Source organism: Hemiscyllium ocellatum, chromosome 6 (assembly GCF_020745735.1).
Source record: "Hemiscyllium ocellatum isolate sHemOce1 chromosome 6, sHemOce1.pat.X.cur, whole genome shotgun sequence".
Classification (NCBI taxonomy): domain Eukaryota; kingdom Metazoa; phylum Chordata; class Chondrichthyes; order Orectolobiformes; family Hemiscylliidae; genus Hemiscyllium; species Hemiscyllium ocellatum.
The window spans coordinates 126,183,981-126,209,799 of record NC_083406.1 but is presented as its reverse complement, the minus strand read 5'-3'; the positions used below and the strand labels follow the sequence as shown (position 1 = coordinate 126,209,799).

The 25,819-nt window shown below is 47.7% G+C and overlaps 1 protein-coding gene across 1 annotated transcript in view; it reads left to right on the top strand.

Moving 5' to 3' along the window:
• LOC132816982 (protocadherin-16-like) overlaps window positions 1–23,685 on the top strand; it is a 411,427-nt gene extending 387,742 nt beyond the window's left edge. The window contains exons 15-20 of the mRNA XM_060827009.1: window positions 6,617–6,828; window positions 7,160–7,311; window positions 9,216–9,346; window positions 15,202–15,479; window positions 16,126–16,267; window positions 16,546–23,685. Of these exons, the coding sequence (XP_060682992.1) occupies window positions 6,617–6,828; window positions 7,160–7,311; window positions 9,216–9,346; window positions 15,202–15,479; window positions 16,126–16,267; window positions 16,546–19,151 (3,521 nt within the window). The 3' untranslated portion in view covers window positions 19,152–23,685. The remainder of the gene's footprint in view (window positions 1–6,616; window positions 6,829–7,159; window positions 7,312–9,215; window positions 9,347–15,201; window positions 15,480–16,125; window positions 16,268–16,545) is intronic.
• Window positions 23,686–25,819: the final 2,134 nt, after the last annotated feature.

The following is a 25,819-nucleotide window of genomic DNA, read 5'->3' as shown; positions in this document are numbered from 1 at the left end:
AGTTGTACAGGATGTTGGTGAAGTTGCAGTTAGAGTAGTGTGTTCCGTTTTGGTCACCTTGCTGTAGGAAGGATGTTATTAAACTGGAAAGAGTGCAGAAGAAATTTACAAGGATGTTGCCAGGACTCGATGGTCTGAGTTACAGGGAGAGGTTGGACAAGCAGAACATTTTTCTTTAGAGCGTCGGAGACTGAGGGGGGATCATATAGAAGTGTACAAGATCATGAGAGGCATGGACAGGGGGAATGCACTTAGTTTTTTTTCCCCAGGGTTGGGGAATCGAGGACTAGGGTGTATCAGTTTAAGGTTAGAGGGGAAGAATAAAAGGGAAACTAAGGGGCAATTTTTTTAAACAGAGGATGAAATGAGCTGCCAGTGGAAGTGGTTGAGGTGGGTACATTAACAACATTTAAAAGGCATTTGGACAAATACCTGAATAGGAAAGAATTAGACGGATATGGGCCAAGTGCAGGGAAATGGGGTTAGCCTGGATGGACGTTCAGGTCGAAGGGCCTGTCTCCACGCTGTAGACCCGAGATTGCTTTGCTGGCAGCATCTGAGGAGCAGGAGATTCGATATTTCGGGCCAGAGCCCTTCCTCAGGATTCCTGATGATTATTACCCTTGACTGAATCACCTTTCCCATTGGATGCTTGTACCTTAGATGAATATTTACCTATTGTAGACCTTTTAGTCTTCCTTTAAATACCTATTATTGCTTTTCTACTGTCCAATTATTGTGGATTTTCCTAACCCACCCTTGCCTCTCATACCGTCATTATTTATTTTGCTCTGATTTCAAAATTGTCACATTCAAATCTCCGGTTTATTCTATCCTGTTATGGTCACTTTTTCTGAAAACAGCTTTTGACCAAATCTAAGATACCCCAACCCTGCATTGGCTCCTCAAAATACTGTTCCAGAAATCAATCTTGTCCCAATTCCATGAATTCATGCCCCATAGCATCAGCATTGATTAGATTCACCCAGTTTCTCTGTAGATTAAAGTCAACCATAATTACTATTCTCTGAGGTCATGCTTTCAAATCCCACTCCAGCACCTGGTGGAATTTATATTCCATTTATTAATCTGGAATTGAAAACTGTTCCCATTGATATTGAATGACTCAGAACAGATTTACAAAGCTGTTACCAGGGTTGAAGGATTTGAACTAGAGGGAGTGGTTGAATAGGCTGGGGCTGTTTTCCCTGGAGTGTCAGAAACTAACAGGTGACCTTATAGAGGTTTATAAAATTATGAGGGGCATGGATAGGATAAATAGACAAAGTCTTTTCCCTGGGGTGGGGGAGTCCAGAACTAGAGGGCATAGGTTTAGGGTGAGAGGGGAAAGATATAAAAGAGACCTAAGGGGCAACCTTTTCACACAGAGGGTGGTACGTGTATGGAATGAGCTGCCAGAGAATGTGGTGGAGGCTGGTACAATTGCAACATTTAAAAGGCATCTGGATGGGTATATGAATAGGAAGGGTTTGGAGGGATATGGGCCAAATTCTGTCAAATGGGACTAGATTAATTTAGGATATCTGGTCGGCATGGAAGGGTCTGTTTCCGTGATCTTTGACTCTATGACCATGAAACCACCAACAATCAACATAAAAATTCATCTGGTTTTCCCTTTAGGGAGGGAAATCTGACTTTCTTACCTGGTCTGGCCTACACATGACTCCAGACCCACCAGAGAGCACTGACACTGAAACACATAAACACAGAGAATACTGGAGGAACATTTCAGTTCTGGCAGCATCAGTGGAAAGAAGGCAGAATGTTTCAAGTTTGATACAACCAGTTCTGAAGATGATCATTGGACTTGAAAGATTAACTCTGTTTCTCTCTCCAATGTTGCCAGACTTGCTGAGTTTCTCCAGACCCACAGTAATGTGGGTGACTCTTAACTGCCCTCTGAAATGGTTAAGCAAGCCACTCAGTTTGAAGACAATTAGAGACAGGCAATAAATGCTGGCTTTGCTACTGACTCTTATGAAAGAGCTCATTAAAACACGCATGATTCATCTCCTGATTTGTCCCATACGTTACATCATCATGATTTGGAGATGCCGGTGTTGGACTGGGGTGGACAAAGTTAAAAATCACACAACACCAGGTTATAGTCCAATAGGTTTATTTGGAAGCACTCGCTTTCGGAGCGCTGCTCCTTGTTCAGGTGGTTGTAATGCACTTGGAAGTACTCAAAGATGCCCTCATAAGAACAGGATACAATGCTCTACTTACTGATCAGCAGTTCCAACGTGCCACAACGAGGAACCATAATGACCTCCTCAGGAGACAGAGAGGAGCTACAACCGACAGGTACCTTTCATATTCCAGCACTTCCGAGGAGCTGAGAAACTATACCATGTTTTTCGCAGCCTGCAACACATTATCAATGAGGATGAGCACCTCACCAAGACCTTCCCCACACCTCCAATGCACGCATTTAAACAATCGCCAAACCTCAAACAGATCATTGTTCGTAGCAAACTGCCCAGCGTTCAGGACAACATCAACCACAACACCGCACAACCCTGCTGTGGCAACTACTGCAACACACGTCAGAGTGTCAACACTGTACCACCATTACATGTGGGGACACCACCCACCAGGTACACATGTGGGGACACCACCCACCAGGTACACGGCAGGTACTCGTGTGACTTGGCCAACATTGTCTATCTCATACGCTGCAAGCAAGGATGCCCTGAGGCATGGTACGTTGGCGAGACCAAACAGACATTATGACAACGGGTGAATGGGCACCGCACAACAATCAACAGACAGGAGGGTTCCCTCCCAGTTGGGGAACACTTCAGTGGTCCAAGACATTCAGCCTCGGACCTTCAGGTGATCATCCTCCAAGGCGGACTTCGGGACAGGCAGCAGAGGAAAGTGGCCGAGCAGAGGCTGATAGCTAAGTTCGGTACCCATAGGGAGAGCCTCAACCGGGACCTTGGGTTATGTCACATTACAGGTGATCACCATTGCACTATACACACACAGATATTCCTACACACACACAAACACACACACGTACACGCACACACTGGAGCGCACATACACATACACACAATCACAGACATTCATTACTCCCACCACACACACACCCACATGCACACATACGCATTTAAGTTTGTGGGGTGAATTTGTACTTGCGGAATTGCATTTTATTTTGCTCAAAAACTGAATGAATCCATGTAAGATTCTGTAAATCCCTGTTTTAGATGAGGATCAGTCTGACCATTGGGACACAGACAGCCTCACACAGAGCAGCTCACACCTTCAATGCATTATCTGGGCCAACATGGCACCTGTTGTTAAAGTTCACTTGAGAATGTAACTTTTAGAAAGTTCTGGAATTTACATATGAAAGAACTGTAACCAACATGCCCATTCTAAATGATGAGAGACTGAACAAACAATCCAGGCCTTTTTCAATATATAATTTCTGTTCCATCACACTGTAAACTTTTGTTGTAAATTCTGTGTCTTACGATCTTATACTCCACAACCACCTGATGAAGGAGTAGTGCTCCGAAAGCTAGTGCTTCCAAATATACCTATAACCTGGTGCTGTGTGAATTTTAACTTAATTACCACATGGTTAGATATTTGACAAATACTCTCAGCAGCAATGTTTACTGCCTGTTGACGTTTCTCAGCTCCACCACACTGAATTCCTGTTGTGATTGGTCCTTTAAGACCCTCTCACTCCTCTAATACTGTCTGAATTATTTATAGCTTCTATAAAGGCTGATACAAACAAACCCACATCTGCTTCAGTTATTGCTGCAATCTCTGGCTCTCACCCCCTTAGTCACCCAGCAGTGATCCTGCAGCTTCACTTTCTGTATCAGTATATTGTTTATATTTGAGGGAATAAATGTTGATCTTGCTAATCACTCCACAAGAATGTATCGACTGTATCTCTTTATTTGTCTGTACATTTGATTGTGGACTGAAATGAAAAAAAATCAAGGATTGCTGCAGGATTGCTACAATTTTTTAAAAAGCACATTACTCTCACTCAATGTGTGTTGTTTACACAGCTGCTTTTTCAGGCAGTGGTTGATATGTAATTTGCAGATGAGCTGGAGCTGGATGAGTGTCTATGAGTGTGTGTGTGTGAATGTGTATTTGTGATTGAGTGTGTGTGTGTCTATCAGAGTCAGTGCACATAGTTATGTGAGTGTGCGTGTATCTGTAAGTGTGTGTGTGTGTGAGTCTGTGTGTGTGTGTGTATCTGACTGTGTGTGTATCTGTGAGTGTGTGTGGGTCTGTGTGTGTGAGTCTGACTATGCGTGTGTGAGTCTGACTGTGTGTGTGTATCTGCAAGTGTGTGTGTGAGTCTGACTGTGTGTGTATGTGAGTGTGTGTGTGTCTGACTGTGTGTATCTGCGAGTGTGTGTGTATATCTGTGTGTGTGTGAGTCTGACTGTGTGTATCTGTGAGTATGTGTGTGTGTATCTGTGTATGTGTATCTATGAGTGTGTGTGTGTGAGTCTGACTGTGTGTGTATCTGTGAGTGTGTGTGTGTATTTGTGTGTGTGCATGTTTTTGTATATCTGTGTGTGTGTGGGTCTGACTGTGTGTATCTGTGAGTGTGTATGTGTGTCTGTGAGTGTGTGTGTGTCTGTGTGTGTGTGTCTGTTTCTGTGCGTGTGTGTATCTGTGAGTGTGTGTATCTGTGAGTGTGTGTGTAACTGAGAGTGTGTGTGAGAGTCTGATGTGTGTGTGTCTGTATCTGTGTGTGTATCTGAGAATTTGTGTGTGAGTCTGACTGTGTGCGTGTGTGTGTATATATCTGTGAGTGTGTGTGTGTGTAACAGAGTGTGTGTGTGAGTCTGACTGTGTGGGTGTCTGTGTGTGTATCTGTGTGCATGTATGTGTGTCTGTATCTGTGTGTGTGTGTTTGACTGTGTGTGTGTGTATCTGCGAGTGTGTGTGTCTGTGTCTGTGTGTGTATCTGTGCATGTGCTTGTGTGTATCTGTGTGTGTATCTGAGAGTGTGTGTGAGTCTGACTCTGTGTGTGTCTGTGTCTGTGTGTGTGTATCCGTGTGTGTGTGTGTATCTGTGCATGTGCTTGTGTGTATCTGTGTGTGTATCTGAGAGTGTGTGTGAGTCTGACTCTGTGTGTGTCTGTGTCTGTGTGTGTGTATCCGTGTGTGTGTGTTTATCTGTGAGTGTGTGTGTGTGTGTGTGTGTATCTGTGTGTGTGTGTGTCTGTGTGTGCATATCTGTGTGTGTGTCTGTGTGTGTGTGTATCTGTGTGTGTGTGTCTGTGTCTGTGTGTGTGTGTATATCTGTGTGTGTGTGTGTCTGTGTGTGTGTGTCTGTGTGTGCATATCTGTGTGTGTGTGTCTGTGTGTGTGTGTCTGTGTCTGTGTGTGTGAGTGTGTGTGTGTATATCTGTGTGTGTGTGTGTGTATCTGTGTGTGTGTGTGTGTCTGTGTGTGAGTGTGTGTGTGTATATCTGTGTGTGTGTGTGTATCTGTGTGTGTGTGTCTGTGTCTGTGTGTGTGAGTGTGTGTGTGTATATCTGTGTGTGTGTCTGTGTGTGTGTGTGTGTGTGTGTCTGTGTGTGTGTGTGTGTGTGTGTGTGTATATATCTGTGTGTGTGAGTCTATGTGTGTGTGTCTCCTCTCTCTGAGCAATGTTACATCTGTCTCCATGTGCTACTTTGAGAGAATGGGGTTTAAGATGACAGTGAATCCGGCCGGTCAGGATCCCATAACCCACTCTGATCAGGGAAAGCTGCCTTACGCTTTCTGTGCCAGCACAATCCAATGAGGGAGCAGTGATTCACAGCTCAAAGATGGAACTCTTTCCATGGAGCACAGTCTCTCAGCTCTGAGGTTTGGCGAGTGACTACAGACAGACTGAGATTGTAAACACTCCATAACAGAGCCAGGCTGGAAATATCGTTCGCTGTTATTCACTAACAAACAGGCAGAAGAGAAAAGCAAGAGGGAGAGAGAATACAAAAATAATTTACTGTTTATAAGACAATAAAAAAGATGCAGCACTGTTGGAGGGTCAGTGCTGAGGGAGTGCCGTACTGTCGGAGGGTCAGTGCTGAGGGAGTGCCGTACTGTCGGAGGGTCAGTGCTGAGGGAGTGGGCACTGTCAGAGGGTCAGTGCTGAGAGAGTGGGCACTGTCGGAGGGTCAGTGCTGAGGGAGTGCTGCACTGTCAGAGGGTCAGTGCTGAGGGGGTGCCGCACTGTTGGAGGGTCAGTGCTGAGGGAGTGCCACACTGTCAGAGGGTCAGTGCTGAGGGAGTGCCACACTGTCAGAGGATCAGTACTGAGGAAATGAATATTTGATAAGACTCTGTTGCAGAGTGTTCTCCCTGTTACGTCTGGAATTTTGAGCAGAATCTCCTACTTATTTGCCTGTCTCTAAGGGGATTTCCTTTCATTTCAGTCTGTTTTATGGGATCTTGCTGTGTACCTGCTTGCTCTAGTTTGAGATGTTACTGTCAGTCAGTTTGAGGGGTGTTTAGTGTGATGGGTTATATGAATTGCTGATAGTGAATCTGATGAAATGGTTTGTATGTTTGGGTGATGTACTCAAACAGTAACCGGTCTCTGTGCTGTTGCTAGGAGACATCACCGTGAAGAGCCCGTCAGCCCTCGATTATGAACAAACACCAAAAATGCGGCTTGTGGTGAAAGCGGAGTCTCCGTCCTCCTTTGTGTTCACGGCTGTCACTCTCAGTCTCCATGATGTCAATGATAACCTGCCACGATTCCAGCTGCAGAACTATGTCACGTTCATCTGGGAGGCTCGTGGTTATAGCACTCCCATCACCCAGGTAAGGTACAGCCCGGGCACAGGTAAGGTACAGCCCGGGCACAGGTAAGGTACAGCCCGGGCACAGGTAAGGTACAGCCTGGGCACAGGTACACCCTACAGCAGGGAGGTATCTGTGTCCGCACACTGACCGCTCTCACCTGCCCGCTCTCACCGGGCACAGGTACACCCTACAGCAGGGAGGTATCTGTGTCCGCACACTGACCGCTCTCACCTGCCCGCTCTCACCGGGCACAGGTACACCCCTACAGCAGGGAGGTATCTGTGACACCTCTCTCTCCGGGATGTGTCCGGACACTGACCACTCTCACCTGGTAATTTGTGCCTCTCAGGTTTTGGCGAATGATTTGGACCAGGGCCAGAATGGGGAAGTCTCTTACACCATCGCAGCTTCAGCCCAGAGTGACCTCTTCCACATCAATCCCGTGACTGGCCACATCAGCACAGCCGCTATTATGGACCGAGAGGTCTGGCCACAGACTCAGTAAGTACTGACTGCACCCACACTGACCACACCCACACTGACCACACCCACACTGACCGCACCCAGACTGACCACAACTTCATTGACCACACCCACACTGACCACACCCAGACTGACCACACCCACACTGACTGCACCCACACTGACCACACCCACACTGACGGCACTCACTCCGACCGCACCCACACTGACCACACCTACACTGACCGCACCCACTCCGACTGCACCCACACTGACCACACCCACACTGACTGCACCCACACTGACTGCACCCACTCTGACCGCACCCACTCTGACCACACCCACACTGACCACACCCACACTGACTGCATCCACACTGACTGCACCCACACTGACCACACCCACACTGACCACACCCACACTGACCGCACCCACTGGTTGCACCCACACTGACCACACCCACACTGACTGCACCCACACTGACCACACCCACACTGACCACACCCACACTGACCGCACCCACACTGACCACACCCACACTGACCACATCCACACTGACTGCACCCATACTGACCACACCCACACTGCCCACACCCACACTGACCGCACCCATACTGACCACACCCACACTAAACACATCCAGACTGACCACACCCACACTGGCCACACCTACACTGACCACACCCACACTGCCCACACCCATACTGACCGCACCCACACTGACCACACCCACACTGACCACACCCACACTGACCACACCCACACTGACTGCACCCATACTGACCACACCCACACTGCCCACACCCACACTGACCGCACCCATACTGACCACACCCACACTGACCACACCTACACTGACCACACCCACACTGACCACACCCACACTGACTGCACCCACACTGACCACACCCACACTGACCACACCCACACTGACCACACCCACACTAACTACACCCACACTGACCACACCCACACTGACCACACCCACACTGACCATACCCACACTGACCGCACCCACTGGTTGCACCCACACTGACCACACCCACACTGACCACATCCACACTGACTGCACCCACACTGCCCACACCCATACTGACCACACCCACACTGACCACACCCACACTGACTGCACCCATAGTGACCACACCCACACTGACCGCACCCATACTGACCTCACCCACACTAAACACATCCAGACTGACCACACCCACACTGACCACACCTACACTGACCACACCTACACTGACCACACCCACACTGCCCACACCCATACTGACCGCACCCACACTGACCACACCCACACTGACTGCACCCATATTGACTACACCCACACTGCCCACACCCACACTGACCGTACCCATACTGACCACACCCACACTAAACACATCCAGACTGACCACACCCACACTGACCACACCTACACAGACCACACCCACACTGACCACATCCACACTGACTGCACCCACACTGCCCACACTTACACTGACCACACCCACACTGACTGCACCCACACTGATCACATCCACACTGAACACACCCACACTGACTGCACCCACACTGACCACACCCACACTGGCCACACCCACACTGACTGCGCCCAGACTGACTGCACCCACACTGACCACACCTACACTGACCGCACCCACTCCGACTGCACCCACACTGACCACACCCACACTGACCACACCTACACTGACCGCACCCACACTGACCACACCCACACTGACCGCACAAACACTGACCGCACCCACACTGACCACACCCATAATGACCACACCCACACTGACCACACGCACACTGACTGCACCCACACTGACCGGACCCACACTGACCAACCCAAGACTGTCTGCTCTCCACGTTCCTGACACTATGTTGTTACGGGAGTTGATGTTTTCTGAATGTTTTAGAGGGTTTATGAATGTTTTCTGTCCTTGTCATTTCAGGTTGGTTGTGTCAGCGTCAGACCGAGGGTCACCACGGCTCATGGGCAGTGCTACACTCACCGTCATTGTCCTCGACCTGAATGACAACAGTCCCACCATCCCACTGCCAAAGCTGGTGCGCGTTCCCGAGAGTGAGTGACCACCTCCTCTGTACCTCAACACACTCACACGCTCACACTCACACCTTCACACCTACGCCTTTACATTCACACACACATCCATACATACACACTCACTCACTCACACCTTCACACCTACGCCTTCACATTCACACACTCACACATCCACACATACACACTCATACACTCATACCTTCACACTCATGCTCACTCACATATTCACACTCACACGCAGTTTCTGGCAGATGCAATCTCACTCATACCTTCGTACTGACACAATCCCTCCCTAAACCTTTGCACGTCCACTATTATTCATTATTTATATAAATGACTTGGATAAGAATTTAGGAGGTATGGTTAGAAAGTTTGCAGATGACACCAAGGTTGGTGGTATAGTCGACAGTGAAGAAGGTTACCTGGAAATACAACGAGATCTTGATCAACTGGACCAGTGGGCTGAGGAATGGCAGATAGAGTTTAATTTAGATACATACAAGGTGTCGCATTTTGGTTGGTTCAACCAGGATAGGACTCAGACAGTCAATGAAAGGGCCATGGGAAGTGTTATAGAAAAAAGAGATCTAGAATACAGGTTCATAGCTCCTTGAAAGTGGAGTCACAGGTGGACAGGGTGGTGAAGAAGGCTTTTGGCATTCTTGCTTTCATCGGTCAGAGCATTGAGTACAGGAGTTGGGGTGTTTTGTTACAGATGTACAAGATATTGGTAAGGTCGCCTTTGGGGTACTGCATGCGATTCTAGACACCCTACTATCAACAGGATAATGTTAAAGTAGAAAGAAGCAGAAAAGATTGACGAGGATGCTACCGGAAGGTTGGAGTCATAAGGAGAGGTTGGACAGGCTGGGGCTTTTTTCCATGAAGTGTACAAGTCTGAGGGGTGACCTTACAGAGGTTTACAAAATCATGAGAAGCTTAGATAAGGCAGATAGTGAATAGCTTTCCCCAGGGTAGGGGAGTCTAAAACTAGAGGGCATAGGTTTAATATGAGAGGGGAGAGATCCAAGAGGGCATGTTTTTCACACAGAGTGTGGTGAGTGCCTGGAATGGGTTGCCTGAGGCGGTGAGTACAATGTTGTTATTTAAGAAACATTCAGGCAGGTACGTGGATGGATAGGGACCAAACAGGAGCAAATAGGACTAGTTTATTGTGGAAACTGGGCACATGGGCAGGTTGGGCCAAAGGGCCTGTTTCCGTGCTGTAGACCTCAATGACTCTATGATTCATACATCCTCACTCACACTGACACTTTCACACCTACACACTCTCAATCACATTTATGCACACCCACTGACACCTTCACATTTATCCATTCTCACGCAAACGTACACCTACACCTTCACATTGACACTCACATTTTCACTCTGAGGTTCAGTTGAAACAAACCTTGCTGACCAGATTATTCTTGAAAAATGAAAGGATAAAGTATAGAATGTCCCATGGTTTCTCATTCTGATGTTCTGGCACAGTTGTCTCTGGAGTCTTGTCAGACACAGCATGCTCAGGAGATACAATATCAGTAAGTATAAAACTAGATTCCCTACAGTGTGGAAACAGACCCTTCGGCCCAACAACTCCACACTGACCCTCCAAAGAGTCACCCACCTAGACACATTCCCCTACCCTATTATTGTACGTTTACCCCTGACTAATGCACCTAATCTACACATCCCTGTGGGGCAATTTCCCAAGGCCAATTGACCTAACCTGCGCAGAGACAGGGAGAATGTGCAAACTCCTAACCACTGAGCCACCATGCCGTTGTCACCAACATTTCGTGAATTGGTCACACCACAGGTTAGAATTGCTGAGGGAGAAAGGGAATGAGTGACCAAAAGGCAGAGAAAGAGCAGGAAGGCAGTGCGGGTGTCCCCTGCGGTCATCTCCCTCCAAAACAGGTATACCATTTTGGATACTGTTGGGGGAGATGGCTCAGCAGGGGAAAGCAGCAGTAATCAGGTTTATGGCACTGTGGCTGCTCTGCTGTACAGAAGGGCTGGAAAAAGAGTGGAAGGGCTATAGTCATAGGGATTCAATAGTAAGGGGAGTAGATAGGCGGGACTGTGATCAAAAATGAGACTCCCAAATGGTATGTTGCCTCCCAGGTGCACGGGGTGGGATGTCTCAGATCAACTGCTGAAAATTCTCAAGGGGGAGGGTGAACAGCCAGCTGTTGTGGTGCGTAGAGGCACCAATGATGTAGGTAAAAAATGGGATGAGGTCCTCCATGAAGAATTTAGGGAGTTAGGAACCAAGTTAAAAAGCAGGACCTCAGAAGTTGTAATCTCAGGATTGCTACCAGTGCTACATGCTAGTCAGAGTAGGAATGGTAGAATTAGCAGGATGAATACTAGCTTGAGAGATGGTGCACGAGGGAGGGATTCTGATTTTTGGAACATTGGGACTGGTTCTGGGAGAGGTGGGACTATTATATCTGACTCTACTACCACTACTGGCAGTGCATTCCACACACCCACCACTCTCTGAGTAAAGAATCTGCCTCTGACATCTCCCCTAAATCTTCTTCCAATCACCTTAACATTATGTCCCCTTGTGATGGCCATTTCCGCACTGAGAAAAACTCTCTGGCTATCTACTCTATCAATGCCTCTCATCATCTTGTACACCTCCATCAAATCACCTCTCATCCTTATTTGCTCCAATGAGAACATAGAATATTGCAGCGCAGTACAGGCCCTTCAGCCCTCGATGTTGTGCTGACCTGTCATACCAATCTGAAGCCCATCTAACCTACACTATTCCATGTACGTCCATATGCTTGTCCAATGACGACTTAAATGTATTTAAAGTTGGCGAATCTGCTACCTTTGCAGGCAAAGCATTCCATACCCGTTCTACTCTCTGAGTAAAGAAACTACCTCTGACATCTGTCCTATATCTATCACCCCTCAATTTAAAGCTGTGTCCCCTTGTGCTCGCCATCACCATACTTGGAAAAAGGCTCTCCCTGTCCACTCTATCTAACCCTCTGATTGTCTTATATGTCTCTATTAAGTCACCTCCCAACCTTCTTCTCTCCAACGAAAATATCCTCAAGTCCCTCAGCCTTTCCTCGTAAGACCTTCCCTCCATACCAGGCAACATCCTAGTAAATCTCCTCTGTACCCTTTCCAAAGCTTCCACATCCTTCCTATAATGCGGTGACCAGAACTGTACACAATACTCCAAGTGTGGCCACACTAGAGTTTTATACAGCTGCAGCATAAACTCATGGTTCCAGAACTCGATCCCTCTATCAATAAAAGCTAAAACACTGTATGCTTTCTTAACAACCCTGTCAACCTGGGTGGCAACTTTCAAGGATCTGTGTATCTGGACACCGAGATCTCTCTGCTCATCTACACTGCCAAGAATCTTACCATTAGCCCAGTACTTTGCATTCTGGTTACTCCGACCAAAGTGAATCACCTCACACTTGTCCGCATTAAACTCCATTTGCCACCTCTCAGCTCAGCTCTGCAGCTTATCTATGTCTCTCTGTAACCTACAACATCCTTCGTCACTATCCACAACTCCATTGACCTTAGTGTCGTCTGCAAATTTACTAACCCACCCTTCTACACCCTCATCCAGGTAGTTTATAAAAATGACGAACAACAACCCTTGCGGTACCCCCTGGTAACTGGACTCCAGGATGAACATTCCCATTAACCACCACCCTCCGTCTTCTTTCAGCAAGCCAATTACTGATCCCAACTGCTATATTCCTACAATCCCATTCCTCCGCATTTTGTACAATAGCCTACTGGGGGGAACCTTATCGAACGCCTTGCTGAAATCCATATACACCACGTCAACTCTCCTGCTCTTCTGATGCTGCCTGACCAGCTGTGCTTTTCCAGGGCCACAGTTTTCAATTCTGTTTCTAGTTGGAAACCTGGAGGTCGAGATGGAGGGTTCGTATCTGAAAGTCATGCCAGCCTGAAGTCCTGCTCTTCCTCTGGAGGGTCACACCAACCTAGAATCCCAGAACTGCAGGTTTAAACTGTTCAGATTTCAGTCAGGTGACAAGGGCAGTCATGTGACATGGTAAATGTTAATCTCAATGGGTTGGTTCAAAGGTTATTAAGATGACAGTGTGACGTTACCTCCCCTTATCAGACTTTCCATTGCGAGATAGTAAAGGTACTAACACCGATTTTAGCATAGTGAGTCTTGATGTTTCCTTCTGTCCAAAACTGAACACAGGCTGACAGCTCATCACTGAGTCCTTTAGCCACGTCCTCACCTGTTGTCCATTTTTAAAACAAACAGAATTTAACCAGGAAATTATAGAATAGAATGCAGTTTTCTTTGGGATTTCTCTCCATGTTTTATGGTGACTCATTTCCCACAGTCTGTGAAATTAAGAGAATCCAAAACACCATTATCAATATCTCAACTCACAATCGATTCGTTATTGAATTCAAATTCCATAATCGGCCATGGCAGGGTTCGAACCTGGTTTCCCAGAACATTCAACAAAAAAACAAAGAACTGCAAATGCTGGAAATCAGAAACAAGCACAGAGAGTGTTGGAGAAACTCAGCAAGTCTGGAAACATCTATGGAGAGAAAGCAGAGTTAATGTTTCCGTTCCCTAGACCCAGAATATTAACTCTGTTTCTCTCTCCCCACAGATGCTGCCAGATCTGCTGAGTTTCTCTCTGTGTTTGTTTTCAATCTGGTTTATAGATGAGTTTGTGTCAATGAGCTTCATAGCAAAGCAATGGATAGGACATTCCAGGCTGACACATGGCCATGTTTGATATCTCCAGCACTGCACCCATGACAATTCCCTTCAGACCCGAAGCTGAAAGTTAGAACACAGAACATAGAACAATACAGCACAGAACAGGCCCTTCGGCCCACGATGTTGTGCCGAACATTTGTCCTAGCTTAAGCACCTATCCATGTACCTATCCAATTGCTGCTTAAAGGTCACCAATGATTTGCCTCTGCCACTCCCACAGGCAGCGCATTCCATGCCCCCACCACTCTCTGGGTAAAGAACCTACCCCTGACACCCCCCCATACCTTCCACCCTTCACCTTAAATTTATGTCCTCTTGTAACACTCCTGGGGAAAAAGTCTCTGACTGTCTACTCTATCTATTCCCCTGATCATCTTATAAACCTCTATCAAGTCACCCCTCATCCTTCACCGTTCCAATGAGAAAAGGCCTAGCACTCTCAACCTATCCTCATACGACCTATTCTCCATTCCAGGCAACATCCTGGTAAATCTTCTCTGCACCCTCTCCAAAGCTTCCACATCGTTCCTGAAGTGAGGCGACCAGAACTGCACACAATACTCCAAATGTGGCCTTACCAAGGTCCTGTACAGCTGCAACATCACCTCACGACTCTCGAATTCAATCCCTCTGCTAATGAACGCTAATACACCATAGGCCTTCTTACAAGCTCTATCCACCTGAGTGGCAACTTTCAAAGAGCTATGAATATAGACCCCAAGATCCCTCTGCTCCTCCACCTGACTAAGAACCCTACCGTTAACCCTGTATCCCACATTCTTATTTGTTCTTCCAAAATGGACAACCTCATACTTGGCAGGGTTGAACTCCATCTGCCACTCCTCAGCCCAGCTCTGCATCATATCCAAGTCTCTTTGCAGCCGACAATAGCCCTCCTCACTATCCACAACTCCACCAATCTTCGTATCGTCTGCAAATTTACTGACCCACCCTTCGACTCCCTCTTCCAAGTCATTAATAAGAATTACAAACAGCAGAGGACCCAGAACTGATCCCTGCGGAACTCCACTTGTAACTGGGCTCCACTTCTGTTGGTAGAAATCATCACTCACCTATCTCTCTATCCTGCCCACAGACGCACTGATTGGCTCCGAGATCATTGAGGTAACAGGAAATGATGTGGATTCAGGTCCGGTCTTGTCCTACAGTCTGGTGACTGATACAGAGAAGTTCAGCATTAATCGTTACCAGGGAATCATCTCACTGTCAGATACCCTGGACTTTGAGGAACAAAGTTGGTACATGCTCACTGTCCACACGTCTGACTCCAAACATGGTACTGAGGCCAACATCACCATCATCGTTGAGGACGTCAATGACAACCCCCCTGTCTTTGTGCAGCATTTGTATCAGGTACAGGAGGTCTCAAAACGGAGGGGTCCCGGGGCCGGACAGGAACTGACCGTGAGACACCTCATACACACACACACACACACACACACAGACACACAATTTCTCTCTCTCTCACACACAATCACATACACAGTCTCTCTCTCACACACACACACACACACACACACACACACAGTCTCTCTCTCTCTCACACACACACGCATACACACACAGACACAGTCTCTCTCTCTCACACAAACACACAGTCTCTTTTGCTCTCTCACACACACAGTCTCTCTCACACAATCATGTACACAGTCTCTCTCTCACACACGAACACAGTCTCACACATACACACACACACACACACACACACAGGCATACACAGACACAGTCTCTCACACACAGTCACAGTTTGTCTCTCATACACAGTCTCTCACACACACAGTTACATGCACACAGACACACACACATACAGACACACACACACTCACGTACACACAGTCACACACACACATAGACACAGTCTCACATACTTACATAAACATGTGGAATGTACAGGAACGGAACTGAGACACACATTTGTAAGTTTAATAATTGAGTTTGACTTTCCGAGCGACCTTTCTACATGTGTTGTTCTGACTAGTCCATGCTTCTGTCTTATCAGGTAACAATGTCAGAGTTTGCAAGTTCCGGGAGCAGCGTAGTTACTGTGACAGCCACTGACCGTGATCCTGGTGAAAACGGGGAAATCCTGTACAGCCTGAAATCCCCAACAACTGGAGGATTCTCCATTGACCCTCACAATGGTGAGTGCTACACCCCCACCCCACTCCCCCCCCCCCACCCCACCCCCAGAGGGTGAAGAGGAGGGGGGGTGTCTCTCCACAGGGTAATGAGTGTCTGATGTCAGAGTGGGTGAAGTCTGAGGCTCGGGGTGAGGAGTTGGGGTGGGGGAAGTTAGGGAGCGGAGGGTTTTGGGGAAGAGGTTGGAAGCAGTTTGTGTTGTGACAAAAGCTGGGTGTGTGAGTGGGGAATGGACGATGGGTCGTCTTGTGTGGTTACTGGTTTGTTTCCTCTGTTTTAGGGACCCTGTTTACTGTGAGGGATGTGGATCTGAGGCTGGCTGAACCTTTGGACCTGGTGATTGAAGCACGAGACTGCGGCTCCCCACCTCTCTCTTCTTTTACCACAGTTCAGATCCAGGTGCTGGACATCAATGACCACTCTCCATCCTTCACTCAGCCCGAGTACAAGGCTCAGGTACAGGAGGACCTGCCTCCAGGAAGCACCATCCTGACCCTGGAGGCCATTGACTTGGATTCCTCCTGGGATAACAGTGGCCTTGATTACAGCATTATCAGTGGGGACACAGGTCATGTGTTCCAGCTGCAGAGCCAACTGCAGATTATAGACGGGCACTTTAGGACGACTGCCTCTCTCATACTGCTCGACACTTTGGATTTTGAAACTGTCACCGAGTACAATTTAACCATTGCATCATTGGATTATGGAGTCCCTCAGCGCAGTGCACTCGTCTCTGCCATCATTACAGTACAGGATGTCAATGACAATGCTCCTGTCTTTAACCGTACTCAATACAAAGTGACTGTGAGTGAGGATGTTGCTGTAGGGACTGAGATTATCCGAGTGGCAGCTCATGACCTTGATTCTGGGGGCGACTCTGTGCTGCGATACAGTATCAGCTCAGGTGATGAAGATACGCAGTTCAAGGTGGGTGAGAGAACAGGGATTGTCAAACTGCGTAAAGCCCTCGATCGTGAGGCACGGTCTCGGCACACGGTCATCATCCAGGTGACCGATGGCCAGGCCCCTCAGGCTAACTTTGCCCTGGTCCCACTGACAGTGGAACTAAAGGACGTGAATGACAACCAACCCTTCTTCCCAATGCAAACACTGAGTGCTAACATCCGAGAGAATTTGCCAGCTCATTCACTCGTGGCCAAAGTCCGTGCCATCGACTTTGACTGTGGAAGATTTGGTGAGTTACAATACTCGATCATCAGCCAGCCCATCTCCATGACAGGCTTTGGGAAAGACAAAGAAATGTTTGACATTAACCAGCTGAGCGGAGAGCTTCGCACAAAACTCTCGTTTGATTTTGAGAAGTTGAACTCCTTTCAGGTTGTGGTGAAGGCAGTGGATTCTGGGAACTCCTCAGCCACTGTCACTGTCCAGGTCCATGTGACTGGGGAGGATGAGTACGATCCCATTTTTGTCAACCCTGTGTATAACTTTGTTGTCCCAGAGAACGCAAAGAAGGGCCAGAGCATCGGGCAAGTGATAGCCACAGATGAGGATGGTGGTCTCGATGGGATTGTCCTGTACTCACTGCTAACCCCATCGCAGTATTTTGATGTGAACAAAACTACAGGTGACGTCATCCTCAAGATGGACAATCAGAGACACCAAGGCAAACGGTCAAAGAGAGAAACACGGACAATGACCCTCAACATCCAGGCCAAGAGCCCACTGGTATCCTCCAGATCCTCCAGCACCAAGGCACATATTGACATCACTCAGACCTCGTTTGGATTAACAACTGAGCTCAATTGGTTGCTGATAGTTGCCTTGGCAGCATCACTAGGAATTGGGGGGATTCTTGCCATCATCGGCTTGGCCCTGGTGATCATCCGAGCCAGGAGGAGAAGGAAGAACCACGAGGCAAGCAGCGGCTCACAGCTCGACAACATTCCGGAACCCAGCTTCCAGAAACTGGGAACTGAGGATGCCACATTACCATCCAGTGACCGTATCTACCATCAGACCTTGCCCGGGTATACAGCCGAGGCTGCAGGAGTGGGAGCTCCGTACACCCGGGGAGACTCGATCGATCCTTCACACTCCAGCGGCCGTGGATCAGCAGAAGCAGCGGAAGACGATGAGATTCGAATGATTAATGAGTACCCACGTGTCAGCAGCCTGAGCTCCTCCATGCAGGAGCATGTGTCAACACGTGGCCCAGACTCAGGAATCCAGCAGGACGCTGACCAAATGTCAGATATCTCCACTGACCCTGGCGTGGAGTGGTTTAAACACAAGAAAACCAGTGGCCTTTTGTTGCCAGGGCAACAGCAGCTGTACCGGGAGGATGGTGCTGGTGGGTATATGGGGGCAGGACTGGGCCTGGGTGTGTGTCACGCCAAGGATTATGTCTTTGCTGAAGATGGCCGCCCATCAGCACAAGGTTCACTGACTGCCATCGTCGCCAGTGAGGAGGAACTGCGAGGCAGCTACAACTGGGATTATCTCCTGAACTGGAGCCCGCAGTTCCAGCCCTTGGCCAGTGTCTTCACTGAGATCGCCCGGCTCAAGGATGAGAATGCCCCTCGCAAAAACTTCCAATCCAAACCCAAAGTGGACCCCAAACCTCGCATTGACCCTCCCCCACTCATCACCTCTGTGGCCCACCCCAATGCCATGTCTGTCCCTCCCCGAATGGCAGTGAACCGGAGCCACAGTCACATGACCGCATTGCCACGCTCACCCATCACTAGTGATGCGTCAATGACATCAGCAGCCATGTCACCCAGCTTCTCCCCTTCACTGTCTCCATTGGCCGCTCGCTCTCCAGCTGTATCCCCATTCGATGTTTCCCAAGGACCCTCAGCCTCCATCATCAGTACCGAGCATTCCTTAGACAATCCAGAGGATGTGGAGCTGCGGATATAGATCCCAGTTAACACAGCAGCCATGTTCCTCATTCAGTCACTCCCACTGCCACAAACTGCCAATACCAAACCACAGATATCACTGGAAATACCAGACCATGTAACATTGTTCAAAGCAATAGAGAGAGAGAGAGAGAGACAGACAGAGACAGGGAGAGAGGGGGAGGGAGAGGGAGACGGAGAGAGACAGGAAGAGAGAGGGAAAGAGACAGAGAGGGAGGGAGAGAGAGGGTTGGGGGCATTCTCAAATCAAATACCAAATATTTCACTTTTATTGGGTTCACAACCACAACAACACCTAATTCCTTCATTAACTCGTCACAAACAGAAGGTCAGAAACAAACTGATTCTGAACCACGTGGAGCAAGAGGATGTTAGAGATTTGGAGCAGTGGGACCTAATCAAAAGATGGGGATAAAATAAATTAAACTTTACTCTGTATATAACTCTTTGCCATCCCTGTCCTGGAAGTGTTTGATGGGGACAGTGCAGACCATAACATCATAAGATGCAAGAGCACAATTAGACCATTCAGCCCATCGAATCTGCTCCATCATTTGGCTGAAATGTTTCTTATCCCCATTCTCATGCCTTCTCCCTGCAACTCTCGATCCTCTTAGTAATCAAGAACCTATCTATCTCTGTGTCTTAAACACACTCAATGACTTGGCCTCCACAACCCTCTGTGGCACTGAGTTCCACAGAGTCCCCACCCTCTGACTGAAGAAATTCCTCCTCATCTCAGTTCAACAGGGTTGTCCCTTCACTCTGAGACTGTGCCCTCAGGTCCTAGTCTCTCCTACTGGTGGAAACATCTCCTCCATGTCCACTCTATCCACACCTCTCAGTGTTTTGTAAGATTCAATCAGATCCACCTCATCCTTCTAAACTCCATCAATTACAGATCCAGAGTCCTCAACCTCTCCTCACGTGACAAGTTCTTCATCCTCAGAACCATTCTTCTAAACCTCCTCTGGACTTTCTCCAAGGCCAACGTCCTTAGATACGAGGCCCAAAACTGCTCACAATATTCCAAACCTGGTCTGACCAGAGCCATATACAGCCTCAGCAGGACATCTCTGCTCTTGTATTCTAGCTGTCTTGAAATGAATGCTAACATTGCATTTACCTTCCAAAGTGCCAACTGAACCTGCACATTAACTTTAAGAATTTCCTGAACTCAGACACCCAAGTCCATTTGTACTTCAGATTTCTAAAGCCTCTCCCTGTTTCAAAAATATTCCATATCTCTATTCTTCCTCCAAATGTGCATAGTCACATATTTTTCCAGAGTGTAGAGGGAGCTTTACTCTGTATCTAGCCCCATACTCTCCCTGTACAGCGAATGTTTGAGGGGGATTCTCAGCGAATGCTCACTTTTACACTCACTCACTCACTCACAATCAGGGTTAGTGCAGGGTGGTTCAGGTCAGGGTTTGCTGAGGGTTCAGGTCAGAGGTCATTGATGACACTGGTCAGGGGTCACTAATGATCAGGGTCAGGGGTTGCTGATATTTAAGTGTTAAAGGGTGCTCTGAGTCTCGTCCCAGTTCAGGTTTCTTTTTAGGCAGGAGACAGGAGGTTTAAATATCTGTGAATTGGTTGAATTTAGTTATTCCTTTCTTCATATTGACTTGTTTCAGACTGAGGGACAAATTCCCAGCCTCTGGGTGCCACAGCCCTGACTCTAACCTGGTCAATCATTGCTTCATCACCTGACACCACTTCTCCCTCCATCAATCTGAACTCTGCCCTCATCTCCAAAACGACGCCTCACCAATCTCCTCAGAGACACAAGGGCTTTGAAAATTATTGCGTTAAAAGTTTCTTTCTGTTTTTGGTGTAATGATTAATCACCAGACAAGAGTCCCCTTTAAAGCTGCACCACCTTGAATTTCTAACTGGACCCTGACCAGTGTCAGGCAACCCAACATGTGAGCATGTCTGCAGGAACCTGTCACAGTGGAGAGTCCATGTGATTGGGTGCTGTCACAGTGACAGTGGAATACTGATGGATGGATATTGGACATTGTTATATGACAGTGTTAACCCACAGTATGACAATGCCATGGGATAAAGTCCCAGTGAGATATAGCGTTGTAACAGCATTCGGTGACAGTGTGATGGGGGCTGTGTTTGCTGAATGACACTGTAAGAATTACAAGACAGTGTGACTGTGACAGTGAAACAGTATTCTGTTCTGGGGTAACTGTGATTTCACACCATGTTGTTTTTTTACAGTGTCCTGTGACACACTGCCCCTGACATCCGCACATAATCCGAAAAAAATCCTGATGGAATTTCAGGACGATCCACTGTAAATAACAATTCAAAGGATGTGAGCCGTCACTTTCCAATCTGTACTCTTCATTTGCACAAATCTTGTATAAAGTTGTGTTTGTAATTTGCCAAGAGTATTAATGAAGTAATGTTCTATTCGTGGCCAATGAAGACTGGCCTGTTGCCACAAAGATACTTTGTAAGATTGATACAGGTGACCTATCATTAGGTCCATGACTCTGATTGGTGAATGTTCATTGTTATTTTTGTATTGGAGATGCACAGTGAGGATTGAACCGAACACAGAGACAGAATTTCCTCTTTCACTGAGTAATTAGTGACCTCTCAGAGGTTTCAAACTGAAAACCAAGATCCATCCTACAGAATGTTCACAATCTTCAGTTACCAGCAGCAAGTTCACACCACCTCCCACTCAATTCCTCTCCATCAAAAACTACACGGTCCCTTGGGCTCGATGTGGAAACTTTCACTTTTCAGATGAAGGGAAGTCTGACACCTGGGAAACTGAAGGAAAAGGCAGAGACAATCCAGGAGGGGACTGAGATCAATATCAAGCCTTGGACTGGGTGGCAGGAACGGCCCAGAATACAGGGTCTCTCAGGAAGTTTGCCCATTGCTGAACTCGTTCACAGATTTCTCCTGGAATGTGAAATTTTGTTCATTTCATAAAACCTGATGGAGGAAACGCTGTTTCTCCTTCAACATCAAACATAAATGATTCAAAACATATTTCGGTCTTGCCCAAATTGGTGCATTCTTATTAGGTTAGGATTACCACACACACTGATTCTCACTGGGGTACAGGGCCCACACACACACTGACTCTCACTGGGGTACAGGGCCCACACACACATTGACTTTCACTGGGGTACAGTCCCAGACACACTGACTTTCACTGGGGTACACTCCCACACACACTGACTCTCACTGGGATACAGTCCCAGACACACTGACTTTCACTGGGGTACACTCCCACACACACTGACTCTCACTGGAGTACAGTCCCACACACACTGACTCTCACTGGGGTACAGTCCCACACACACACACTGACTCTCGCTGGGGTACAGTCCCAAACACACTGACTCTCACTGGGGTACAGTCCCACACACACTGACTCTCACTGGGTACAGTCCCACACACACTAACTGACTCTCACTGGGTACAGTCCCACACACACTAACTGACTCTCACTGGGGTACAGTCCCACACACACACTGACTCTCACTGGGGTACAGTCCCAAACACACTGACTCTCACTGGGGTACAGTCCCAAACACACTGACTCTCACTGGGTACAGTCCCACACACACTAACTGACTCTCACTGGGTACAGTCCCACACACACACACTGACTCTCACTGGGGTACAGTCCCAAACACACTGACTCTCACTGGGTACAGTCCCACACACACTAACTGACTCTCACTGGGTACAGTCCCACACACACTAACTGACTCTCACTGGGGTACAGTCCCAAACACACTGACTCTCACTGGGTACAGTCCCACACACACTAACTGACTCTCACTGGGTACAGTCCCACACACATTAACTGACTCTCACTGGGGTACAGTCCCAAACACACTGACTCTCACTGGGTACAGTCCCACACACACTAACTGACTCTCACTGGGTACAGTCCCACACACATTAACTGACTCTCACTGGGGTACAGTCCCAAACACACTGACTCTCACTGGGTACAGTCCCACACACACTAACTGACTCTCACTGGGGTTAGATTAGGATCATTGGATAATGACCAGGAGCAGGAACCCTGACTCATGACTCCCACACTCCCGTTCTGTGATGGATGCCCCTGTTATGGTTTTGAGCAGCAGCATCACAAGGATGCGCACTGAGACTGGAGCCTCCTTTTTTCAGGGTGACTATAGTGGTTAGGGCAGAGCACTGAAACATTGGGACCTGATGGAGGGTGGGTGAGTGGAGAGTTGGGGTGGGGGGATGAGGGGGTGAATCACTCTCAGACAGTTTCCTTGCTGATCCCATAGGGATGGTGACTGACAATTGGCTGTGGTCAACTTCTGTTTCTTTCACCTTTTTTTATTCAGACACGTGCGGAAGATACAAAGACGTTATTTATTTTTACACTTTCTAATGTAAACAGTGTTTTGTACTCTGATCCAACAGAATTGCATGAATCTCAAGATGATTTGGAAACGTTTGTTTATAGATCCCCAGCAGCGTAATGTGTAATCGCTGTGCCATATTGGTCCAATTTTTATAAACAGTTGTTTCATTAAATCCTTAAATTTGTACAAATCTTTGTCAGCATCATTTTGTGACACAGAAAGAGGCCGTTCAGCCCATCACATCCATATCAGCTTTCCTTCGAAATTTCCCTCAACTTTTTTTCCCATATTCTCCACACCCCCCACCCTCCTGAGCAGCTGGTTCCAGCTCATTCCCACTCGCTGTCAGAATACCTCTGTCCGCACCCCTAACCTTAGCTTGTCACTAACATCATTCCCACCCCCCCCAGCTTCCTTTGTACCATTCTCCCTCCACAAAGCTCCTTGAGGAGCCTTACTTCATTCCAAACAGGGGAACCCCAGAACTTGACTCAATGCTCCAGGTGTGGCCTAACTAGGGCTTTCTGAAGATTCAGTGTGTGAGGTGTGACCTGGGAGAGGGTTAGGGGTGACAGCTGGATGAGGGTTGGGGTTGTGGTTGTAGGTCATGGGTCAGGGCAGATCTGGTTTGGTGGTTTTGCTGACTGGTGTGGGATAGTCTAGTCAAATCAGGATAGGTCAGAAGTCGGTCAGGTCAGTGTGGGCAGGGTCAAGATGCGTAAGGTCAAGCTGGGTAAGGTTAGGGGGAGCTGTGCTCGATCAGAGCAGGGGGATGGGAGAGTGTCAGACCCACAGATGGACATTGCCTGGGTTCAAGAAGCTACAGCAGGTTTGGGAGCTCTCACATTTCCTGGGTCAATATGGAGGGAGACCACTCACAGCCCTGACCCTGGACTGTCAGAAGCCTCAGCTTTGTCAGGTCTTCCTGGGGACTCCATTATCCCGGCACATCCTGAGGCTTGGCCTGCTTTCTGCTGCTATGGTGATGGTCACCCATCAAAAGACTCAGCCAAAATTCTGATGCATCTTATCTGCAGATAGGAGGAATCAAATATATTACAGTCGCCTCACTCCCCACTTCCCTGAACCTCCAATGTCACTCTGTCTCAAACTTGTTCCCCTCCCCTCACCCCACATCCCAAATTATGAATGGCTGGAACATTCCAGCTGACAGAGTAACTGCAGTAAAGTGTCACCATCGAGTTAGAGAGGCCAGGCAGATGGAGTTACTGTGTGGAAAGGTTCCAGAGTTATCAATCCCTTGAGCCTATCCAGACAGTGAGCCTGACTTGTGGTTTGGAAACAGACCATTCCTGCAGTGAGTCTCAAACCTAGCCAATACCGAGCCAAAGCCAACTCGTTGGAAAACAGCTGTGAATCAGGAGGTCACTCACAGCAAACATCAAACTGACCAAAAGCTGCCCATTGTTCCCAGCACTTTCTAAAACAGCTCGTTATCTACAGAGGACTGTCAGCACTGAGGAGAATATCGAACATGACAGGCTCTGAGCCAGCAGCAGATCATTCCAGGCAGGAAAATCACATCCAGAATCAGAGCCAAGCTCAGACAATTTCAGTCTTATTGAACAGGGAACAGTTCCTCAACACTGTTACCACAAAAAAAAGTCAACAAGAAAATACAGGAATCCAGGTCCCAGAATCCGAGAGACTCTGAAATTGTTAAATATCATGAGCACTCAGGGCACAATCCATACTCCTTTCATTGGAGACATTCTGTTCAATGATACAACAGTGAAGGGGAAGAAATATGTTTTAAAACTGGAACAATTCAAACAAGTAAACCAAAAGAAATAATAATTTCTAAGAAGTGGTTACGCTATGACAGTCCAGGTTACTGACTGCTCCACTATTCAATGAGATCACAGGTGATGGAATCATGAAGTCATACATCATGGAAACAGACCTGTCAGTCCAACCCTGCCTTTTCTCCCAAACTCTGTGAGGCAACATGCTAACCACTGAGTGCTATGCCACCCTCTATCCTCTAGCAACTATTTAATTAAAAATAAATGTATATTAAATTAATTTACACCTAACTAGATGGCCCCCAGTGTTGAATTGTCACTAAAAAATACTGAATGGAAAATTGTATAAACAGCAGTCTATGTACTGCCTAATTCCCAGCCCTGCACCCAACAACAAAGAAAATTTACAGCCCAGGAACAGGCCCTTCGGCCCTCCAAGCCTGAGCCCAATTCCTAAGCGTTTGCATCCCTCTGCTCCCCACCTTCTCATGCAATCAACCTCAATC